Source organism: Lepidochelys kempii, chromosome 12, assembly GCF_965140285.1.
Source record: "Lepidochelys kempii isolate rLepKem1 chromosome 12, rLepKem1.hap1, whole genome shotgun sequence".
Classification (NCBI taxonomy): Eukaryota; Metazoa; Chordata; order Testudines; family Cheloniidae; genus Lepidochelys; species Lepidochelys kempii.
The window spans coordinates 13,940,937-13,962,637 of NC_136391.1; the positions used below are offsets into that span (position 1 = coordinate 13,940,937).

At 37.7% G+C, this 21,701-nt stretch overlaps 1 protein-coding gene and 1 non-coding gene across 10 annotated transcripts in view; one reads left to right on the top strand and one right to left on the bottom strand.

Moving 5' to 3' along the window:
* The window catches only part of FTO (FTO alpha-ketoglutarate dependent dioxygenase), a 327,030-nt gene that overhangs the window by 243,002 nt on the left and 62,327 nt on the right, over positions 1-21,701 (bottom strand). For 8 of the 9 annotated variants that reach the window (XM_073307614.2, XM_073307615.2, XM_073307608.2 and 5 more), the window contains exons 2-3: positions 17,896-17,973; positions 7,196-7,850 (exon numbers count right to left, since the gene is read on the bottom strand). In XM_073307614.2, the coding sequence (XP_073163715.1) occupies positions 7,196-7,850; positions 17,896-17,973 (733 nt within the window). The remainder of the gene's footprint in view (positions 1-7,195; positions 7,851-17,895; positions 17,974-21,701) is intronic. The other variant, XM_073307611.2, reaches the window with a different exon arrangement.
* LOC140896569 (U6 spliceosomal RNA) lies at positions 5,376-5,482 on the top strand. The gene has a single exon (XR_012154579.1). It is a non-coding gene; the product is annotated as a U6 spliceosomal RNA (small nuclear RNA).

The window sequence follows — 21,701 nt, forward strand, 5'->3', positions numbered from 1 at the left end:
CTGTCACCCACTATTACCCAATCAGTTCACTTTCTCACAAAAAGCCCAAGAGAAAAGATTCAGTTTGCAATATGAAATAAAGGTCAACAAATCTAGCCCCTGCAGGACCAATGCTAATGGTGACGCTCAGAGTAGAGGACCTCTTTTTTTTTTTTTTTTTTAAAAAGATGCCCCACCAGCAGCCCTCCCCCTCTCAAAGGTACTCAGGAATCAAACCATATTGCACACCTTAAATTGGACTCAGAAATCACCTGGAAGCCGTAACAATCATGCAAAACTCTGAATGAGAAGCACCATTCAACAGGTGGGTAGTTTTATTCTTCACTATCTGAAGTTTCAGTGTTTGTGGTAAAAGATAGCCTCATATACAGCATATTACAGTAATCCAATCTGGAAGTCACAGAACACATATTTCTGTGGTATGCACCCTGGCCAAAAACTCTTTATAGTTCAAGATTCTTTATAGCTGAACTGATCTAACTTGGACTGTGACTTCCATCACAGGCGCTCTAACCATCTTTTAAAAAAATGATTCTCTAAAAACAATATACTGGTATTAACAAGGGTGTCATTTAAATTTTCAATTCCAACTGGGATTTATATATACAAAAAAGGGATTTCCTGAAACTGCATTCTTATCAATTTGTCCCTTGAACAGAAGTTGCAATTTTCTCCCAACAGTTAGTGTCTGAACATATCAGGAACAAAAGCACTACCAAAAAAAAAAAAAAAAAGAATTTGGGGAAATTCTTTCCTCTCTAAATTGATGCGGGAGAGAAATCTTATCGATATAAACAGTGATGGTGGTGAGAAAAACAAACTGACATCTTTAATTCAAATAAAGATTTAATATTAACATTATGAAGAGCTGCTATTAACTTAAATTTTCACAAGTATATCATTGTTCTGGACAGTGATTAACTTGTTGAAAGTACTCAACAATTGCCCTAAACCTACCTCAGAAAATTACCTCTAGGTGGTTAACGTCTACGAGTAATGAACAACTTCTAGCAATTATTGAGTAATTATACAATTCACATACAGAAATGAGCATTTTGGCTACATATTCAGTGCCAGGCAGTGAGGAAATATTTTTACATATAGCATTTCTTCCACAATCAGTATCTAGAACATATTACTCATGTTAGAAACCATTGAAGATTGCTTTTAATGTTATACAAATAAATTATTGAGTGACTTGTGTCCATTAAATAGCAAATAGAGGAGATTATATGTCAATTATAAATCTTTAGGATCATTCAAATTGTTAATTATTTATTATTATTATTAACCACTGAGGAAATGATCAATGTCGTATCTCAGTTTCTTTCCCCGCTATTGTAGAAATGATGGGGCAGCTATTAAATTTAGCAAAGGGATGTTGCTTTTAAAAACATGAAAAAAACAAATTGTACTTTATGAAAGTAAAAAATAATGGTTCCTTCAAAATTAGTCTTTACTGCAGTTAATCATTGGTTTTGTTAAACTGTTAAACATTAACCTGTCAGCTAACAGATCCAGCCTTTTTATTACTCTAAGAGATTTACACAGCAAGCAGCGCTTATAGGGCAACAAGCCAAACAAAATACAGTAAAGCATACAGAGGAAAACTGTTTCTTCAACCTCTAAACCAGGTTCTGAAAATCCCACGTAAGTGAAAGACAGTGAATCAGGGTCACTGCATGATTTTCCATGAGAAAAGGGTTAGACTCCTTGGCCTAGAGGACCAATGTGCGCCAAAAGGAAAAACCTCCTTGCAAAGCATACTCTTTTCTTGGGTTGTTCGTTTAACTACAATTATTTCAGGCAGGTCCATAATAAATTACGGATATATGGCCCTTATTGTGCCTCTATTTTGGATAGCCACACCAACTTCTTCTACAGGGCCAAAGGAAATTGAGTAAGTCTTGTTCATTATATTAATGCTCCTGTGTGATGGGAGCTCAGAATAGCATCTCTTTCGTAGATTAAACTCTATACTCCTGGTATAGAGTTGATTGAAACACAGAATTCCTTTTCACGGGAAATGCTGAAAATTCTAAAATAATCCATTCCAATTTATAAATTTCCTGCTAAATAGAAATTCCAGAAAAGAATATTGTGAAAAATTGAAAATTGTGTTTTGATTTTGGCAGTTTTTTATTTTTATATTATTTTAATGTAATTTATATTTTAATCTAAATTTAGTTTTATATTAAATTATTTTATTCTTCAATTTGTTAACAATTGCTACTCCAATTAACAGAGTAAAACATTTTGTTGTTGTTATGAAACTGTTGAACAAGAAAATAAAATAATTGGAGTAGCAGCTATTTTTAATACCGTTGTGTTAGCCTGGAATCATTTTTCTAGGATATTAAAAGCAGCTGCTACTCTCATTAATACCGATCAAAGCATCAAACTATTTCATTATAACATCAAACAAGAGAAACTTTGAACAAGAAAATAAGATAGTACAGTGGAACATTTTAATTAGAGTAGCAGATGTATTTATTTTATTTTATGTTTTAATAATTTTAAAAATGAAATTTAAAAATTAAATTTAATATATTAAAATATAAAATAAAATAAATACAATTGTATTATATACCTTTAAAGCATTACACACAAATTTAAATTTCATTTAAAATAAAAAGTCAGGTGAGTCAGGCAGCCCAGGGAGCTGGGCAGCTGACTCCCCGCCTCTCAGGGCAGCCCCCAACGAGCAGCCAGGAGCCTGGGAGCCCTGGCTTGGCAGCAGCCTGCCAAATAGGCTGCTCAGGAGCTGAGATCATGGGGTAGCAACAGAAACCTTCCTAGTTTCAGTTAGAATGTCAACAAATTCAGTAAATTCCTGTGGAATGTTTCAATTCTGTTGAATCAGCATTTTCTGGTGGAAAACTGTTCCATCAGAAAATTTCCAAACAGCTCTACTCAGTTAGATGTAGCTTTCACTCATTTAGTAAAAACACACCAAACACTAGCAGGGACAATCAGGCTTGTAATTAGTAAAATGGGGATCAGTTTTAAATACCAATAAGGAATACTGACATATAACGGGGCAGCTTCTGTTTAGGAGATTGAGAATGGGAATACAGTCAGGAGTATGTGGTCTATTCAAGAACCTTCCACTGACTTACTGTGTGACCCTCATCACCTCTCAGTACTTCAGTTACTTCATCTGTACGATAGAGATGGTAATACTTGCCAACTACAGCAAATTGCTGAAATCTACAAATTGAAAGTGCTATAGAATTGCAAAGTATTGTCTTATTAATATTGATAGACTTATCAAAAATTTTCACGGCTCAGAACTGCCAGCAGTTAAAAACTATAACTAGGAAAATTACAGAAACAGTTCTTTTAAGTTGTCTGATATTTTTCAGACAATGAGAGCTTCTTGGATGGAGGAGGAGAAAAAAGTGTATATATTCAACATTAATTGACAACGTTATTTGCTGCTTAATTAACCTTTTAAGGAGTAGTAACTGTTTTTAAAAGTTTACCCATTTCCTTGGATTTGTGAAATTAAATGCTTGGGCTATTCCTGCATACTATGTAGCTTTACTGCAGGGAAATACAATAAGACTACTGACAAACCGTACTTAGTAAATCTGGACAGGGAGAAACTTTTGTAACAGTGTAATGCTATCACATACCAGTGCACTAAAGGTCATTTTCTGCAAGGTATTAAGTGCCTCCTGGCAGCTGCTAGGTGTCCTCAACTCCCACTGAAGTCACTGGAAGATAGTGGTGTTTGGCACCTATCAGGAGGTGCTCAGCACCTTGCAGAATCAGGTCCCAGTTTAGTAACATTTACTTCTATATAATAAATAAATAAATCTTTTCTTGTCCTTCTGCATACTGTCTCCAGTTAAGTGATACTCCTTAGATTTCCAGGTCCTGCCAAGAGACCATTATTAACACATGTGTCAAAGTCAGGCTTTGAGATGCACTGGAGAAGAAAATGAACAAACTTCAAATCTGAAGTAATCTTCCCATTTTTAAAAAAATAAAATGATAAAATGGTTGTTATGGTTGTGAAAATGGCTCATATTTGGAAGTTTTTGCCTCTACTTTTAAATTCTTTAATGATTTTTAATTCTAAGCAGAACCTTTCTTTTATGTAGCTCACATTTTTTAAAAAAGTAATAATAGTCTCATACAATGGTTGGTTAATGTGTGCTAACATTCTATATTACACTAAAAACAGATAAAAAAAATAAAGGGTCTGTTTTCAACCGAAGAACTCTTTCGTATTCTAACCCATACCTTGGTTTGGCCTTTATGGTGGTTTTAAAACATGGGATGATCTTACTTATCCTATGTGCTGCACTCTGTGTAGGCACCATTGGGTAAAATAACAATCCAGAGGCAGCTTTTAATTATGAAGAAATGCAAGACCCTTTTCTATATGGTTAACTCAAATATGGCTGAATGTAAAGGGCCCAGTTTTCTCATCCACTTCCACAAGTAGGCTTACATTAATGTAGAGAGTGTTTCATGTGTTATGAGAGTGCATGAACACTTCCACTTTGCCTCATGCTTATGGTTCTCTTATTTAAATGGGCGTGTTTTTAACAACCCACTATCATCTCAATAGGTAGTGTTAACTTACTGGACATATAAGTATATGGCAGGGGTGGCCAAACTTACTGACCCTCTGAGCCGCATATGCTAATCTTCAGAAGTTCGAGAGCCAGGGCACATCTGCTGGGGCTCGGGGCTTCAGCTGAAGCCTTGAGCCCCAGCAGGCATGCCCCGCCGGCCTGAAGCTGCGAGCCCCTCTCTACCGCACTGGACAGAAGCCCCTAGCTCACACCCCGCCACAGGGCAGAAGCCCTGATCTCCCCCCATCCCCAATCTGATAGGTGAAGAATGGGGGAAATTATGGGGGGCTCCACGAGCCACACAAACTATAAAAGAGCTGTATGTGGCTCGTGAGCTGCAGTTTGGCCACCTGCTATTTGTTATATGTATACCATCCATATCATATATACAACTGGGGTGACATTTAGAAACACACTTTCATAAATAAATCAGCTTTGTTAGGTAATCCAGAAAAAAGTTCCTTATAAACTTGGGCAAATGAGGTATTTTCATTACAGGGTGTACAGTGTGAGGGGGAAAAACAACCCCATTACAATGTAAATGTTATTTAATAAGATGAGCTATAGTTTAGGATTTAATATGAAGTGAGAAAATACACGTAAAAATACCAGCAGCTGCCTATGCACTATGGTCCTGATCCAAAGACCACTAAGTCAATGTGAGTCTTCTTACATTTCAAAGGGTACAGCAAAGCCCATAGTTTCAGTTTCTAATTATGAACTTGTAGTGGATCATCAGCATCTAAAAATCATGTCGTTTAGATGTATTCTATCATTTTAGTATATGTGCTCGCTTCGGCAGCACATATACTAAAATTGGAACGATACAGAGAAGATTAGCATGGCCCCTGCGCAAGGATGACACGCAAATTCGTGAAGCGTTCCATATTTTTTGGGGGTTGGACTAGATGACCTTCTGGGGTCCCTTCCAACCCTGATATTCTATGATATTCTATGATTTGTGCCTGCAGACTGGAAGCCATTTTTTAAAAAAGTAGCCCTCAGATTAGATGCTGAAAGTTACTCAGCCTTAGACAGAATTATGTACTTTAAATACACACATACACAGAGTTTTCAACAGAGGACAAAGAGGCAAAAGGTATTTTAAACCATGAAAAACTGATAATTTTATTTTCATTGCTCTAGAACTATACATTTCACATAATTCATATTATGTTTGAATAGATTTTTAAAAGAAGAGCCTGTATGAAGTGACATAAAACAAGTATTTACAAAGGAAATCCTATCAGAAACCCCTCCTCTTAACTACAACAGGGCTGTTGAGTTCCAAGACAATGTAACACGACAGCAGGCCTGGGCAAGAATTTATATAGTTCTCTGTAAACATAAGAATACCTTTATATAAAGCCAAGCCAGCATGTTCTTTGCAAAGAAAGGACAGTAGTAAAATCAGCATGAAGCAGAACAAGTCCATATTTGACAAATCACTCCACTAAAGACAGTGGTGTCAACTATAATAAAACATTTTACAGACTAGAAATATGCACCTGTGGGAACCTGGGATAGAGATTTGACAGATTTTGTTTTCTTGGCTCTTTATCAGCAAGTTAATTATAGCAACTTTTCAATCCACTTACTAATACTGTGCATAGGGCCAGCTGCAGTAAACATAGGTGTATTTTGCTTCAGTAAAGAAAGGTAGAAGTAACAGTAGTGCTTACACATGAAAAGATAATGTTATTTACTATCATATATTCAGAAACAAGTGGCAAATCTGGACAAGCAGGCAGGTTTGCAGGTATGTATTGTGACGGGGCAAGGCCAGATGGCTATAGAAAAGTAGTGGGAGATAGATATATTAGCTCCAGACTAAACAAATCCCTGGTACCAGGTTAAGTGAAATGGAAGCTGCTCCAGGTCAATTAAGACACCTGGGGCCAATTAAGAACTTTCCAGAAGGCAGGGAGAAGGCTATGTTGATTGGGACACCTGAAGCCAATCAGGGGTTGGATGAAACTAGTTAAAAGCCTCCCAGTTAGTCAGGTGGGGGAGCATGTCAGGAGCTGTGTAAGGAAGCTGTGCTGTTGGAGAGACTGAGCAGTACACACCATATCAGGCACAAGGAAGGAGGCCCTCAGGTAAGGGTGAAGTGGAGCTTGAGGAAGTGAGGGCTGCTGTGGGGGAAGTAGCCCAGGGAATTGTACATGTCATGTTTCTAAAAGGTCAGCTACCATAGCTGATACTATTAGGGTCCCTGGGCTGGAGCCTGGAGTAGAGGGTGGGCCTGGGCTCTTCCCCCCCCCCCCCACACACACCTTTGCCCTCTGATTAATCACTGAGACTGGGAAGCAACAGAGACTGTTCAAGGAAGGATAACTTCTCCTCACCTCCCTTGCTGGCTTATGATGAAAATGGCTCAGTAGACTGTGACCCTTCTCCCTAGAGAGAGAAGGGTTACGTGGAGGGTCACAGTGAGCCTCTGAAGCTAGCGAAATCCGCCAGGAAACGTGGGACCCACGGAGGCAAGGACAGAGCTTTGTCACAGTATGTACGTATGCTCACACAGTAAAACATAAAAAAGCTTCAGGCATTAAAGCATTTAGACCAATTGCCAAATCATATTGTGCTACCTCCCCACTACTCACCTTCACAGCTGTAATTGTACACAGCTACTGTTGACCTTTCAATGAGATTTTCATCGTGGTGCCAGCTCACTGCCATATTCCCCATTCCAAAATAAGGCTCTTGTTTCAAGTACGGCATTTGTAGAGGATCCATATAATTCAATAAAGTCAAGTTATAAGATGTTCTGTACTTAAGACTGGTGCAGTCATTCCTTGGTGTATAAAGACTGCTTTGAACTTCTAAGAGGGACCCCTTAATAAAAGTAGAAATATCCTGTTCTCTATCTGTGACAGCAGTATTTTCAGTTTCTCTGGTCTCAGATAAATTTTGTTCTTGCAAAGCCTGGACGGCTTCTACATTCAAGTAGTCATTAAGTTTGATTAATGCTTTACAAGCTGCAAATAGTTCAGGATGACAATATTTTATTTCATAATCCTCCATAGGCCATGGAACAGTAAACAGTCTTGTGTTCAAGTATTTGTAAGTGCATCCTGGGTTTCCAATTAATATACGAGATACTGGTGTAAGAAAATCTTTTCCTTTGATCCTTACAAGATCTTGGAAGAAACAATCATGTTTTTGCAAGGTCAAAAAGGCTTCTTGCACTATGTGATGAAGTTCTTGGGGTATCTTATCAGCTTTCCTGAGGAAGAGTTTGGAATATCTGGTCTTCCACTGAAAAACAAAACAAATAACCAATTTGTTATTTTTGTAAGAACCAGAACATATTTTAAATATTCAGGTATGTATTTTAAGGCTATGCTCATATTCTCTAAAAAGTAAATCTAGAATGTGATGCAGTAAGGAAGACACAGTACTTTATATTTGTTTAGTACTTTAACATTACAAGGTACCTTACAAAACAGATGCTGTATGTATATCTGAAATACAGCAGTCAAGTGGGATGCTGCACAAGCACATCAGTAGAGGGAGGGAAAATTTTGGACAAAGACCACAAGGTCAAACCCCTCATTTTAAGTAAAGGGCCACAGAGCAGTCTTCAGTTCTAAAGATTTCATCCAAAATCCACCACTACCCCCCTGCACCCAGCACACCATATACACACAAAACACTGCACTGAACACATTAATCTACCTCAGAAGTATGAGGGCACTGAGCTGACCCTGCTAAGATTTAAAGCTATGGCTCTAGGTATTCCAAACTCAAGGCTTGGGCTCACGAGCCATCTCCTTTAGTTATGACTACTTGCTACATTTGGTAAGGAAGCCACATTGTAGATAGAACACTGGCAAATTGGATCAGTTCCAATATTGACCTCAGGACTCTTACACTCCAGCTTAGTAGGAAGAAGAAACCAACTCTGGAAAGACAGGGGCAGGGAGGAAAAAGGGTGACTACAGCTGTGTTGTGCAATTCCTTAATGGTGATGTGGGCAAAGCTTTGCAGCATTACTCTCCTGTATAATTCTTGCAAAATTTTTATTATGGTGATAGGAGCTTGTGAAAGGAGTCAATTTGGCCCCATTTTCCTGTTCAGTTAGTGCACGTTTGTGCCATTTATTATTTTGACCACCATTGTTTGTTTTAGGGAGGTTAATAAGCACAAATGCAGAGGTTTTCCCCTCCCTACCACATTTTTGTGTGTCAGGCTCTGTGGTTAAGATCTGCTCATCATGCAGTAGTGGCCAACCTGTGGCTCCAGAGTCGTATGCGGCTCTTCAGAGGTTAATATGTGGCTCCTTGTGTGGGTGCTGACTCTGAGGCTGGAGTTACAGGCGTCAACTTTCCAATGTGCTGTGGTGTACTCAATGCTCAACCCCCCGCTCTGCCCCAGGTCCTGCCACCACTCCACTCCTTCCCCCGAGCCTGCCATGCCCTCACTTCTCCACACCAGAGCCTCCTGCGCACCACAAAACAGCTGACTGCGGCGGGTGGGAGGCGTGAGAAGGGAAGGGAAGGCGCTGCTTGGCGAGGCTGCTGGTGGGCGGGAGGCGCTGGGAGATGGAGGGGGTTAGCAGATGGGGGGCTGCTGACATATTATTGTGGCTCTTTGGCAATGATCATTGGTAAATTCTGGCTCCTTCTCAGGCTCAGGCTGGCCACTCCTGCAGTAGTGAAACAGCTAGGGCAGCTGGTGTTACATACGGCATCAGATGGATCATTTGAATTGCATTCCTCCCAACACATAGGTGCACAGTCTACCATTATCTAACAGCACTGCCAATAGATTTGGATCGGTCATAAACCAATTTAGTGCAGTTAGAGGGTGTGTAGCACAACATGTACTGTAATCTGTACTATGTACATTTTCAATGCGTTTTTATTTCTTTTTCAGTTTTGGCATTTTCTAAATGTATTAGTCCAAAATCTCTTAACATGTAAATTAGTACTTAGATACCACTGTGGTGAACATATATAAATGCCTAGGTAGAATGTATTAGATATACATTGGCAACAGCCAACTGTTTGGAGTACATTACTTGGACACCAACCCACACAGAATAAAGTCCAAACCAGAAATATACACATATGTATAACTGATGCTTTAAAAAGGGCCAATTTCAGAAAGCTGAAAACAATTGAGCCAAATTAGCTGGAAGAAAGAATTTGATTAGAAAAAATTGAGTAGTAATAATCCTTTGCTTTTTATCAGTAGATCTCAACTCACTTTACAAAGGAATTCAGTATCATTACCCCTATAGTACAGAGAGGGAAACTGAGGCACAGAGGTGAAGCGTCTTGCCCAAAGTTACCCAGCAGGCCAGTGGCCAAGCTGGGAATAGAACACAGGTCTCCTGAATCCCAGGCTAATGAGCTATCCACTAGGCAACACTGCTTCTCCATGATAATTTTATTTGATACCTAAAAATGCACAACAGAGAAAGCTACACTGGTTAAAAAACCAACCAGGCTTAGGGGAGAGGTGAACACAACTATACAAAAAAAAATAAAGTGTATTTTTCATCACGAACAAATGAAAAAAAGGGGAAGCTGATAGCAATGAACATAAATCAGACGCTTGAAATGGTAGAAAATTGATTCAAGAAGCAAAAAAGGCACAAGGACAAATCAAGGGCCACCAGAATTAAGGTCAATAAGGAGTTTTTTTTAAATATACGAGGAACAAAAGAAATCCTAACCATGATACTGATCCATTGCTAGACAGAAATGGTAGAATTGTCAATGCAAAAAAAGCAGAAGTATCTAATAAATATTTTTGTTCTGTATTTGGTAAAAAGCCATCTGATACATTTATATCTTGATGATGAAATACTTTATATTCCACTAGTATCTCAGAAAGATGTTAAAACAGCAGCCACTAAAGACAGACTTTTTAAAATCATCAAGTCTAGTTTACTTTCCTCCAAGAGTTTTAAAGGAGTTGGCTTAGGAGCAACTGAACCAGTAATATTGACATTCTATAAATCTTGGAATACTGGGGAAGCTCCAGAGAACTGGAAGAAAACTAATGTTGTGCCAATATTTAACAAGTGTAAATGGGATGACCCGAGAAATTATAGGCTTGCCAGCCTGACGTCATTTCAGGGCATTATAATGGAATAGCTGATACAGGACTCAATTAAGAAACAATTAAAGGAGGGTATGTAATTAATGCCAATCAACATGGGTTTATGGAAAATAGATCTTGCAAAACTAATGTAATACATATTTTTGTTGACATTACACATTTGGATGATGGAAGTAATAATGTTGATGTAATATATTTAGACTTCTGAAAGGCATCTGACTTGGTACCACATGACATATTAACAAATTAGAACAATACAACTTTGACATGGCACACATTAAACGGATTAACAATTGGCTAACTTTTAATTTTAACTTGTAATTTTAAAAGTGGAATCATTATCAAGCAGCTGTGTTTTTAGTGGGATTTTACAAAGATAGTGTAGGCCAAGAACCAATCTAACATTTTTATCAATGACATGAAAAACAAAATTATTTCTGATAAAGTTTGCAGAGGACACACAAATTGGGGGAATGGTAAATAAAGGAGACAGGTCATTGATATTGAGTGATCTGGAGCGCCTGGTAAACTGAGCACAGGCTGACAATATGCATTTCAATACTGCCAAAGGTAAAGCCATATATCTAGGAACAAAGAATGCAGGCCATATAGTGGATTCTATCCTGGGAGAGGGGGACTCTGCCAATTAATTTCAATTTTCACCACAAGAAAGGAACACAGTGCAGTTAAATTAAATCTTTAAGGTTATCAATCCAATACACGAATAATTGGGCTGATCATTTGTAGAATAGGGCTGTACCTCCGTCTTGGTTTTTTCCTTTCCTTTCCTTTCCCCTTTATCAATCTAGGAGGCACAAATCAGCATGTCATTCTTTATTAATAATCTAATCACATTTTAAATACACCCTTACATAACACTTAGAGCCTCAAACAAGAGAGTACATGGTTGCTTCTTAAAGGAACACTATTTTATTTAGATTTATAAAATATGAAGAGATATCCATCCAAAGCTATAAGCAGCCTTGTATAATTTAATTTTCACAACATGTAATAGGCTGCTTGTCCTACTCCAAGAAAAAAATATACAAATATGCACAGCTGACATGATAAAATAAAATAATATCCCCTCCATATCAGCTCATCCCTTTCCAAATCCCTGGGAGAAAAAAACTGGACCTTGACATTGCTGCAGTCGTTACTGGATGTTAAATGATTGAAAATAGGATAGGAGCTGGACCATAACACAAGCCATATCTAAGGATTTGAGCCACACTGTGAAAAAAGTTTGTGAACCCCCGTTATAGAGCAAGGGTCAGACCATTATCTTTATATTTACTCTCCTAAAAAAAACAAAACAAAAGCCCAGTCCTTGCAGTCCCTCTGTGAAACGTGTCAGCAGTTGAGACCATTGCTGAACCCTAACCTGGAAGGCTGCTAGTTGCAACAGGGAATGCACAAAAAATACAGTACTAGTACGGCTGGGTTAAACAACATTAAAAAATATTCCTCTCAGAAACTAAGGTTATGACACCCATATAAATAAAGTGAGGAAATAATACCGTAAAATTCATCAACAGCAACGTTTTTTATTTTGTGCAAATATTTTAATGTATTATTTGAAACACTCTGGGATTCCCATTCTACTTCCCTGCAAACAGATTATAGATCTGAGATGCCTCTTGCCTACCTAAAGAGAAGTGACTGTAAAGTATTTAAGGCCTGTAGAATGAACTGTTATCCTGGAACTCTGGGTAAAAGTCTAAAAACAATCACAATGAAAGCACTTAAGCAACATGGGATTTTTGTTTTGTGAACAGGATTTTTGTTGATGATCCTGACCTGTTCCAAAGTTATTCAGTTTACAAACTAGGGCTTTTTGAGTGAACACATCTAGTGGGAAAATCTGGTAGAGACTTTGATCAACATCCTGCATTTTTTGCATGTACAAACTGAAAGTTTTAAATACTAAGGAATGACTTAAGGGCTGGTGGTTGTTCATCTTTACACCGTGTGTGTTCAGTGTCCCTCTTTCCCTTTGCATTTACTTTATATTCTGCTCCAAATAATGGTCTTAATTGGATTAGTTACAGACTTCCTACCTCCAGGCCTTGATGTTTCTCCTTCTGATAATTTAATCCTATTTACCCTTGGACAGAGGCTGCCAGTTCGCTTAACACTGGTCCCTGCCACTAAGAAAGGGAAGAGTCCATCAATCAATTGGGTCTAGCTTACTATTAGAAACTTTAGTTCAGAAGATACTACATCCTCTTTTTAGCCTGAGTTCTTGCTCAGCCAAGAAAAAAGCCTCCATCTCCTGCCTGAACCAACAACAATCACAACCACTTTTCCATCACCTAACCATCAAAGGTATAACTCAGAATCTGTTCTCTACCTAACTATATTTCCATCTTCTGTCTCTCCAAGTTTAAATGGTTAAACTTGGTTTTGTAACTTGCTATTACACTTAGGTTTTGAAAATCGTGTGTTATTAAAGAGTTGAAATAGAAAGCATCCAAATAATACTATTTTAGCAGTAACAATGGGGTTGCATTAGATACTATCTAACTGATTAATAAACTATGGCACTATTGGGTGGTAATTGTTAAAATTAATTAAATATATTGTATTTTAAAGGTTTCACAAGATTATCCACAAAAATTCCCAAGGAAGCATTTTTTAAAATCTGATTTCAGTGGGAATTGCAGGTCAGCAACGCTGACAATGAAGCCACTTAAGTGTCTAACTTTAGATACTAAAGTTTGAAAATGTTGGCCAGAATCTATGAACAGGGCCCCAGGTATTCCACTATCCTGCAGCTGCAGAACTATGCTCTAGGAAACCCATCTTTGATTAAAAAATCAAACAAAACCCTTTAAAATATGATCTGAGAGTAAAATGGAGAAGCACTGTCTTCCTGAGATTGCAGAGAGCCTGGCACAACACCTTTAAAAGATGTCGTCTGCCACATTGATCTCAATCAGAGCTCCAGAGACACTGATTCTGAGGTTGCACAATCTGTCTTTATCAAAGACTCCAAGTATGGAATTTTCCAGTTTGTTGCACCCAGTCATCCAACATTTTGTTTTCAATCTACCTGTCCTGCTGGGACCTGCCTGCAAGTGCTTCTTGCTCCCCAGCTTTTCCCACAAAGATAAATTAGTTGGATTACAAAACATGGTCTTTGCACCATTCAATGAAGCAGGCAACAGGGAGTTGAGGTATTGGAGCTAAAATCCAGCTTCTAGCCAGAAACCTGGAGGACCAAAAGTACAGACTGGTGAGATGAAGTAAGCTGAGTTGAGCTCAGCTGCTTGGAGAACAGAGCAGCAGCCAAGACCCAAAGGGCTGAGAAGATGACCATTTCTCCGCTTTCCTGGCACATGTGGGGAAGGAGACTCTGAGCTAGGCCACATGAATGCTGAGCCCCGTGAGCTGCCTGAAGAAAACATCATTAATAATAATCATTACTGAAAATAATTATTGAGGAATTTTATGTCAATGAGTATTTTCAACTCTGAGCCATATTCGTGTGTGTGTTTGAGAACATGAGGATGGGAATGAAGGCTATTTCATGGAGATAAAATATTTAATGCTACTACAGAATCTAGGGGTGCTTGTTGCAGTATTTAGTTCTTGCCACAGAATCTGATCTCATTGTGCACAGGTATATAAGGCTCTGCAGAAAGTAATACTTAAGGAATAAATATAATGCTTTAGTAGTTCTTGTGTAGCATCACTGCTAAATTTTTTTGCACAACTTTAACATGAGAGGCCAAAATTAGACTTTCATATTAATCAATAGCCAAATCATATGCATCATCATGACAAATTTAGGAAGGCACTGTATATTTTAATACAGTTTTAAAAACACCATTAATCTACTGAAGTTGTTACATGAATCGCACAAGTAAAGTTTCAAGCAAAGAAATAAAGAGGACAGAATCAAACAAGATGCTACAAAGAAATTAGAAGTCTGAAAATACACATCTGAGATGAAGATGCACAGCTTACTCAAATGCAACAATATTTCACTCTCCTTTTAGGACATGGAGGTAATGTGTTCCACATTTCAACGTCAGCCAAATCAGAAGCATGTTACCTTTGGCTTGTGCACTAAAATTACATGCTTAAGAACTATTTTATCAATATTTCTTACATTGTGTCTTTAGAGTTCTACCCTAAGAAGCATACAGTGGTATCTCAGAAGAAAACAGGGAGTGGAAACACATTTTAAACATATCATCTCAAAATATTGTTTGGTATTCTTTAAATCTCCAACCAGCCGTCATTCTATGTCCTGCACAAGGAAAGCATTAAAGCATCAGAAAACAGGGTAAACACTGAATTAATATTGAACGCCACCATGTTGGTTGAAAAGAATCACGTCCTGTTTGCTGTAACTCTGACAGCAGGTGTTAAAGGTCAGTTCGTATTGACACTGCTAGAAGTAGTTATGTCACTGATAACTTCAAGAATGAACATGAACATTCTGTGCTTAATTTTTCATATGTGTATTACATAAGCAGAATTTAAAAATCAGCCATGTTGTGGTGTCTAACACACAATTTGTTTTCAAGACACAGGATAACCCCACCACTCAAGCACCTGAATAAAGCTGCAAACCAGTGAAGAGGTCCCCCGATAAGCAAGTTGGCACTTATATTTCACATCATGACATGTTATGTTTCATTGAAGACATTTGGGATTTATTACAATGATTTTTTTCTAGTGTTTTTCTCAGATGCTATTCACTATTTGATTTCTAAAAGGGACATTGTTCTGGGTGCAGTTTGTGGTTCCATTCTAAAATCCCTGATCGGAAAAAATGCCCATTGAAAAGGGAGTGCAATGGAAGTACTTTTTAAGTAGGGACTTCAGGACTGTGCTCAGAGTATATCTTCATGCCTGTAGGCATGTAGCAGCTTTTGAATGATATTCTGCCTAACCCTCCCAACATCATTTTGTTCAAACTACATTGCTCACAAGTGGGGGATTCTTAAATAAGACAAAACAAGGAAAGCCATACAGACTAATCTACAGTACATCATTATGCATTTTGTTATTTTCTATAGTCTCACTTTTTTCCAATTTTAAGTACATGTAGGTACTACGGAAATAATATTAGTGGTAAGAGTGGAACTTTGGGACATCCACAGCGGCTATTTAAGTAAGAAAGATTTTAAAATTCCTATCATGGTTATTGAATGAAAGGTGTTTGATGTTTATCAATACCACATATATATGCAAATGCACATGTCTGCACATAAACTAAACAGGAGGCATATTTTATGTACAGACCTTGCAAACTTACTCAATCCTTTCAAGGCTATAAAATTTCAGTTGTTATCTCACCTTCTGGCAATCAGTTCTATCCATTTGGTTCTGGATCCAACGCCCACAGATGTCAATGGGAGACTTTCAGTTGACTTCAATAGGCTTTATGTAAGATCCTTGATCTTTTCAATATCACTAATTACTTTAATTTGGTCTAATTTGATTGCTTATCTTCCCAAAGCCCTTCTACCTGTATGGATGCTGAGAGACTCCACTTGGCAGCCTCTGCTCAACCATGTCTTTCCCTGTCACCTCTGCAGGGATGGGCTAGGAAGTGTGGAGGACACACAGCTAGGCTCAAGCTATCAGGCCCAGATGCTGGTATACAAAGGAAATGGAAACAGACGGTAGGAGATGTAACAGGATCAAGGAAGGAGAAAATGGTGATTGGGTCGGACAAGAACTAAAAGGAGCAAGAACTTTTACTGAACATTGGTGAGACCCTGGAAAGGAAGTCTGTTTGCTGTTTTCATTTGATTTGGGAGAAGGACACTGACAAGAAAAGCGCTTCATGATAGTGCTTTTTTTTGTTGGTAGCAAGTTTGTCCACCATGTGTTTTACTACTATTTATTATTTCTATTACAGTACAGGCTCCAATAGAATCTCTGTCCCATTGTGCTAGGCACTTTACAAATATGTAAAAAGACAGCAAAAGCCCCAAAGGCCTCAAAACAGATGAGAAAAACAAAGGAGAGCAGAAAGGAAATATTAATCATCCCTTTTTTACAGATGGAGAGTAAGGCACAGAAAGATCAAGTGACTTGCCCAAGATCACACAGGAAGTCTGTAAAACTGAGCCAGGAGTTGAACCCAGATCACCCTTCTTCTCTGCAATGTGGAAAGCTGCCATCTTAAAATTCTTCTTGTCCATGAGCTCCTGCAAAAAAATACCCTTCCTTCCCGCTGCACAAGACCAAGGCTGTTTTTTTGCTACTATAGGCATCTTTGAGCCACATGTCAATACAAGAAAGTTGACACGGCTGTAATGTAGGAACTCTTGCTTTAGTTGTTCAGGCTAAGTAAGAGATTCCTTTTTATGTCTTTCATCTTACTGAATGTGTTCCAACCTCGTTTTACTGAACTTAAAATTCTTTCCACATGTTTTCAATTTGACCTGAGAAAGGTCTAAGATGCATGTAGCAGTATTCTTCTAGTTCTTTAATGCTATGCCTCTGTATACTAGTTTGGTTTAGTTATGTGACTATTGGGCCTGTTTTAGCTTTCCTTAAATTTCATTTGAGGCATGCATTCTGGCTTTTGTAGTTCAGGTCCTATGCCAGGTCTTAACCATTGTGTATTGTTTGTGACTAGAATTATAAGCATAAACATACTCTAAATCTCACTTTTAAAGACTCTTCATCTTTGCCAAATCCAGTCTATAGAACATGTTCTCTAGATGGTTTAAATCATGAAGACCTCTGATAGAACAGTGACTCCCTGTGCTCTTTTTACTCCAGTCAAGCATGAGATATTGCAAATCAATGTCATACAATTCACTTGACCACAAATTGCAAGAAAACACAAAAATAGAAAGTTCTTTATATGTTATGTGAGCTTTTACTTTAAACAAAGATTAAAAAGGAGACTTTTAGAGCTACCATTTACAGGTGTGAACTAAAGATCAAAAGGTAAAATCTTAGTCCTGTTGAAGTCAATGGCAAAACTCCCATTGGCTTCAGAAGGAGTTCACACCAAGGTTCCTGATTCTGCTCTGTCCTGAGTGCTGAAGGATTTCACTCTCCACTGAGTGCAGCTCTGCAAACGCTACATACACCAGGACCTCACCTATGCTAGTCCTCAGAAAGGAATTAGAAGAAGTGACATTTTAGTCTTGTCAGCTCTAATAGTGCACCAATAAATAAAGACTGGTTTGCTATTTGATAAGAATGCTCAATCAAGTTTACTACAAATAAGGTTAAAAATAAGATACAATACCAGTTGGTGGAATTCGGCATCTCTAGGTGTCAGATATGGAAGCCAACTCTCTCCAAGTTCTTCAAGAAGCTTCTGTTTCTGTTTGGTTTTTTTTTTTTAAAAAAAGTATGACATGAAATTAGTCAAAGAAGCAAATAGCAGTTAAATAATAAACTAGTTGCATTAGGAATTTAAAAAAAATGTAAAAAGTTAGTATTGTTTCACTAGCCAAAATTTAAGAAAACACATCTTAAACAAGGAGAAGTAGATGCAACCTCATCTTAATTGAGGTTTGTCCACTTAATTGAGTTTCCCCAATTTCAGTTTAGTAATTTCAGAGGATTAAGTACAGTACTTTTTGGTATCCTCAGTTCGTCCTTAGGAGAACCTCCCTTACACACTGAAAAAGTATACTCATCCTTCAAGATTCTGCAGAACTTTGCCTGATTTAAATGCTGGATCTTGTTTATTTCTTTGCTTTTCTTTTTCTCCTTCAAATTCTAGGTGTAGTGGGTGTAAAGCCTAGTGTACCCCAGGCTGTGGTTTAATAACATACTCTAAACAATCCTGAATTTTGTTTTAGACTATGTGTCTCATATAGTGTCTGTTTATTCCAGCCAACCAGAAAAGAAAAGGAAACTTCGTCCTCTTTACCTTGTCTCCAATCCAATCTTCCAACCTGACTTCAATGTGGACCAGGAACTATGCCTGCCCAAGGAAATAACAACTCCAATCTGAAGCTAATAGTCATCCACCACCTGACTATAAAGAAGAGCTTCCCCTCCTTTTTCCATCTCATGTTTTTTCTTTTATCTTTGTTTTTTTCTGAGTGGCTGGGGCAATTAATTTGACAGAACTAACAGCTTTCTGAGTAAAATGAGAATGTTTTGGTTGTAATCCACTTAATAGTCCTATCTTTTAAGAAAACGATTAAGAAAAGCAGGTCTATAATCCATAATTTTCCTGCATGTGTGTCTTAATAAAATAGATAGCTGATACTGTGTGTGTTTATTATGGAGTTAATACCATAGACCATGAGAGAGAGAGAGTTTGGCATTAGCCATAGAGGTTTTTGAAGCAATAATTTTTACACCATGACAGGCCCATGCACATTCTGCCACATCAATCAAATTCCATCTCTGCCTGAACCTGATATAAGAGGAGAATATTGAGAAAGTATAAGATTCTGCTCAACATTCCTGGTCAATATTTCCTTTGCCTCTCCTAGTGCATCTCATCTGTGTCTCTCTTGTGCAGTTCTGAGCATATCACTGGTCATTAACAAATAATTAATAAAAATGATGATACTAAACAGCAGTTAAATGCCACAAGAGGCTAAAAGTTAGCCATAGCATTTGAATACAAGTGGCTTCAAATCCTTAATATATTTCTTCTTTAAATATTTTCCACCATATAAAACACAACTATGAGAAATATTTAATTTTTTTTGCATATTAAAAATGTTCACGTGTGTGAAATCAGAAACATAATACATTTTATAACAATTTTAAAACGGAAACAAATCAACAAGCTCAAATCAAATTTAAAAAAATCAAAATTAGTAGTTATACTTTCTAATTCACCTCTGCCACTGCAAGGTTATTCCCTACACACCTACAGTTCTTTCTCTAGTCTTAATCTGGCTTTCACTATTTCCTGCTTAGAATATTTCACAGGCTACAAGGTTTCTTTGTCAAGAAGATTTACTTGATAGTCACTAAATTTCCCTTTTTATAATCACATCCCATTGCTCCTGGTTAATGTGTCCCATGTGCTATCCTAAACTGATCCTCCCCATCCTGGTGTTTGCATCCGAGAAGAATGAAAGTATTACACAGACCAATCTCTGATCTTATAATGAAAATAAAGACAAAACAAGATAAACTATTAAGAACACAAATGCAATGCTAGGGTATAAAAGACAAAATACAAATTTTCACTATTATTGTCCTCAGGTTATAGCATAAGGCAAATAAAATGTATGCTTCACTTGTGGAGGGGAACACTGAAGTATTATGGTTATCAGATTGGTCCGTCAGTCAGTCTGAACCAAGAGCAGGTAGCACAGACGAATAATATCACCACTCACTGACTGACATCCACTGATCCTAACTAGACTGACAAGAACAGCATTGACATTTACAAACTAGAAATGTACTCTGATCTCTCAGTCTATAGTTTTCTTTGGGGACACTTTATAAACTGACTATGAGTCATTGGTGAAACCAAGCCGAATGTAACTTTAGATTAAGTTGGCAGACATGTTAGCGTACTGCATATTCCCAAACAGTCATTCTTTTATGTTACAAAAAACATTGTATGACTTTTATGTTAACATTATTTATTACACTGAAAACAGTAGGCTGCCTTTGCTGATTTTGAAACATACAATAAAAGTATATTAAACTAAACAAAACTCAAGGCTAGCAGACAGAGGAGGAGAAACACAACTGACAATTTTTTTGTCAAATGCCAAGCTCTTGGCAAAAGCACACAACATTACAATGTACTCTTGAGTGTGGGTAGCACTAGCTCACACTTGATTGTCAGATCTGGCTAAGTGCTGCTCCTCAGCTTGAAGTATAGACAAATGCACACAGCTGGATGGCATAACACACTGTTCTTCTCATATACAAGAAGATGTCTCATAGATGTCAAATACATCAAGCTACTCACAAATTCCTCCAAAATATAAAAAAAAAAAGAGAAAAATCAAAGACCCAGCTATACCAGCTGGCTGTAGACGAAGTATAAGGACTGTTACATAAGTGGTGTATTTACAGCAACTTCAGGAGGTGCAGAAAAGGTGGAAAGATCTTTTTAAAATGTAACATTATCCATTACTTAGTAGCTTAAAGAGACCTTTTTTCTACATCGGATTCCTATATTTTAAAATTCTTTGTAATTAACAAGACCTTAGAAACAGAATATTGATATCTGGTTTCAAATAAAATCTCTGCGTGTTTCTTCCAATTGGCTTTTATACTGAGACTGTCTGTTGACATGTGGGGATTATGTCTTGCTTAGATGCATCATCATCAGTGCTACTACACTTGCACTGCTCTGGAAATCTACATACGCCTGCTCCTCTGTCTTCTGAAATAGGAGTGGATCTCTGTGTAAATACATTTCACGGATTGCTGTGACTGTTAAGCGACATTATTTAGGTGTGGAGCTGAGTACAGGATTGGAAGCCAGGAACACCTGCTTTCTAAACCCAACTCTAACATTTGTAATAAACTGGCATTATGCACACATGTGAGTGTTCTTAGTGACTGTCTCATAGTGAGTATAAGGAATGTGCTACCCTCAGTTAAGTGAGCTCTCTGTTAGCTTCAACGATAGAGGACCGTGGTTTTGTGCAACTTTCTCCATGAAATTTTTGTATGTCTATATCGCTTTACTAACAAGGAATTAATGTACCAGTAGCTGTTGCTAAGATACAGTAAATTACATGATGAGATGTGGAATCTATCTCCGTAACTACGTCTTATTTGTTGACAGCAGGAACAGTAACTGATGCAGAGAAATGCCTGTCTGTTACACAATCAGGAAGTGTAATGAAGGTGCAGCAAAAGTGCACTGCCTGAATTTACATTCTGAAATATTATATGCCTGGTTAACTGTTTACCAATTAAGCAGTTCAAGGGGGAACACTTAGTGACGTTCTCCAACCAGGCAGCATGGCTGTGCAAAAAGTATCTGCCTGATGTATCATCATGCAGGGCATCAATACCATTTCCAAATAGATTTCCTTTTCTCTTACTTGTAAAACGACACAACACATAAGGACCCTATTCAGTGTATGTGCTATTAAAACTAAGCAC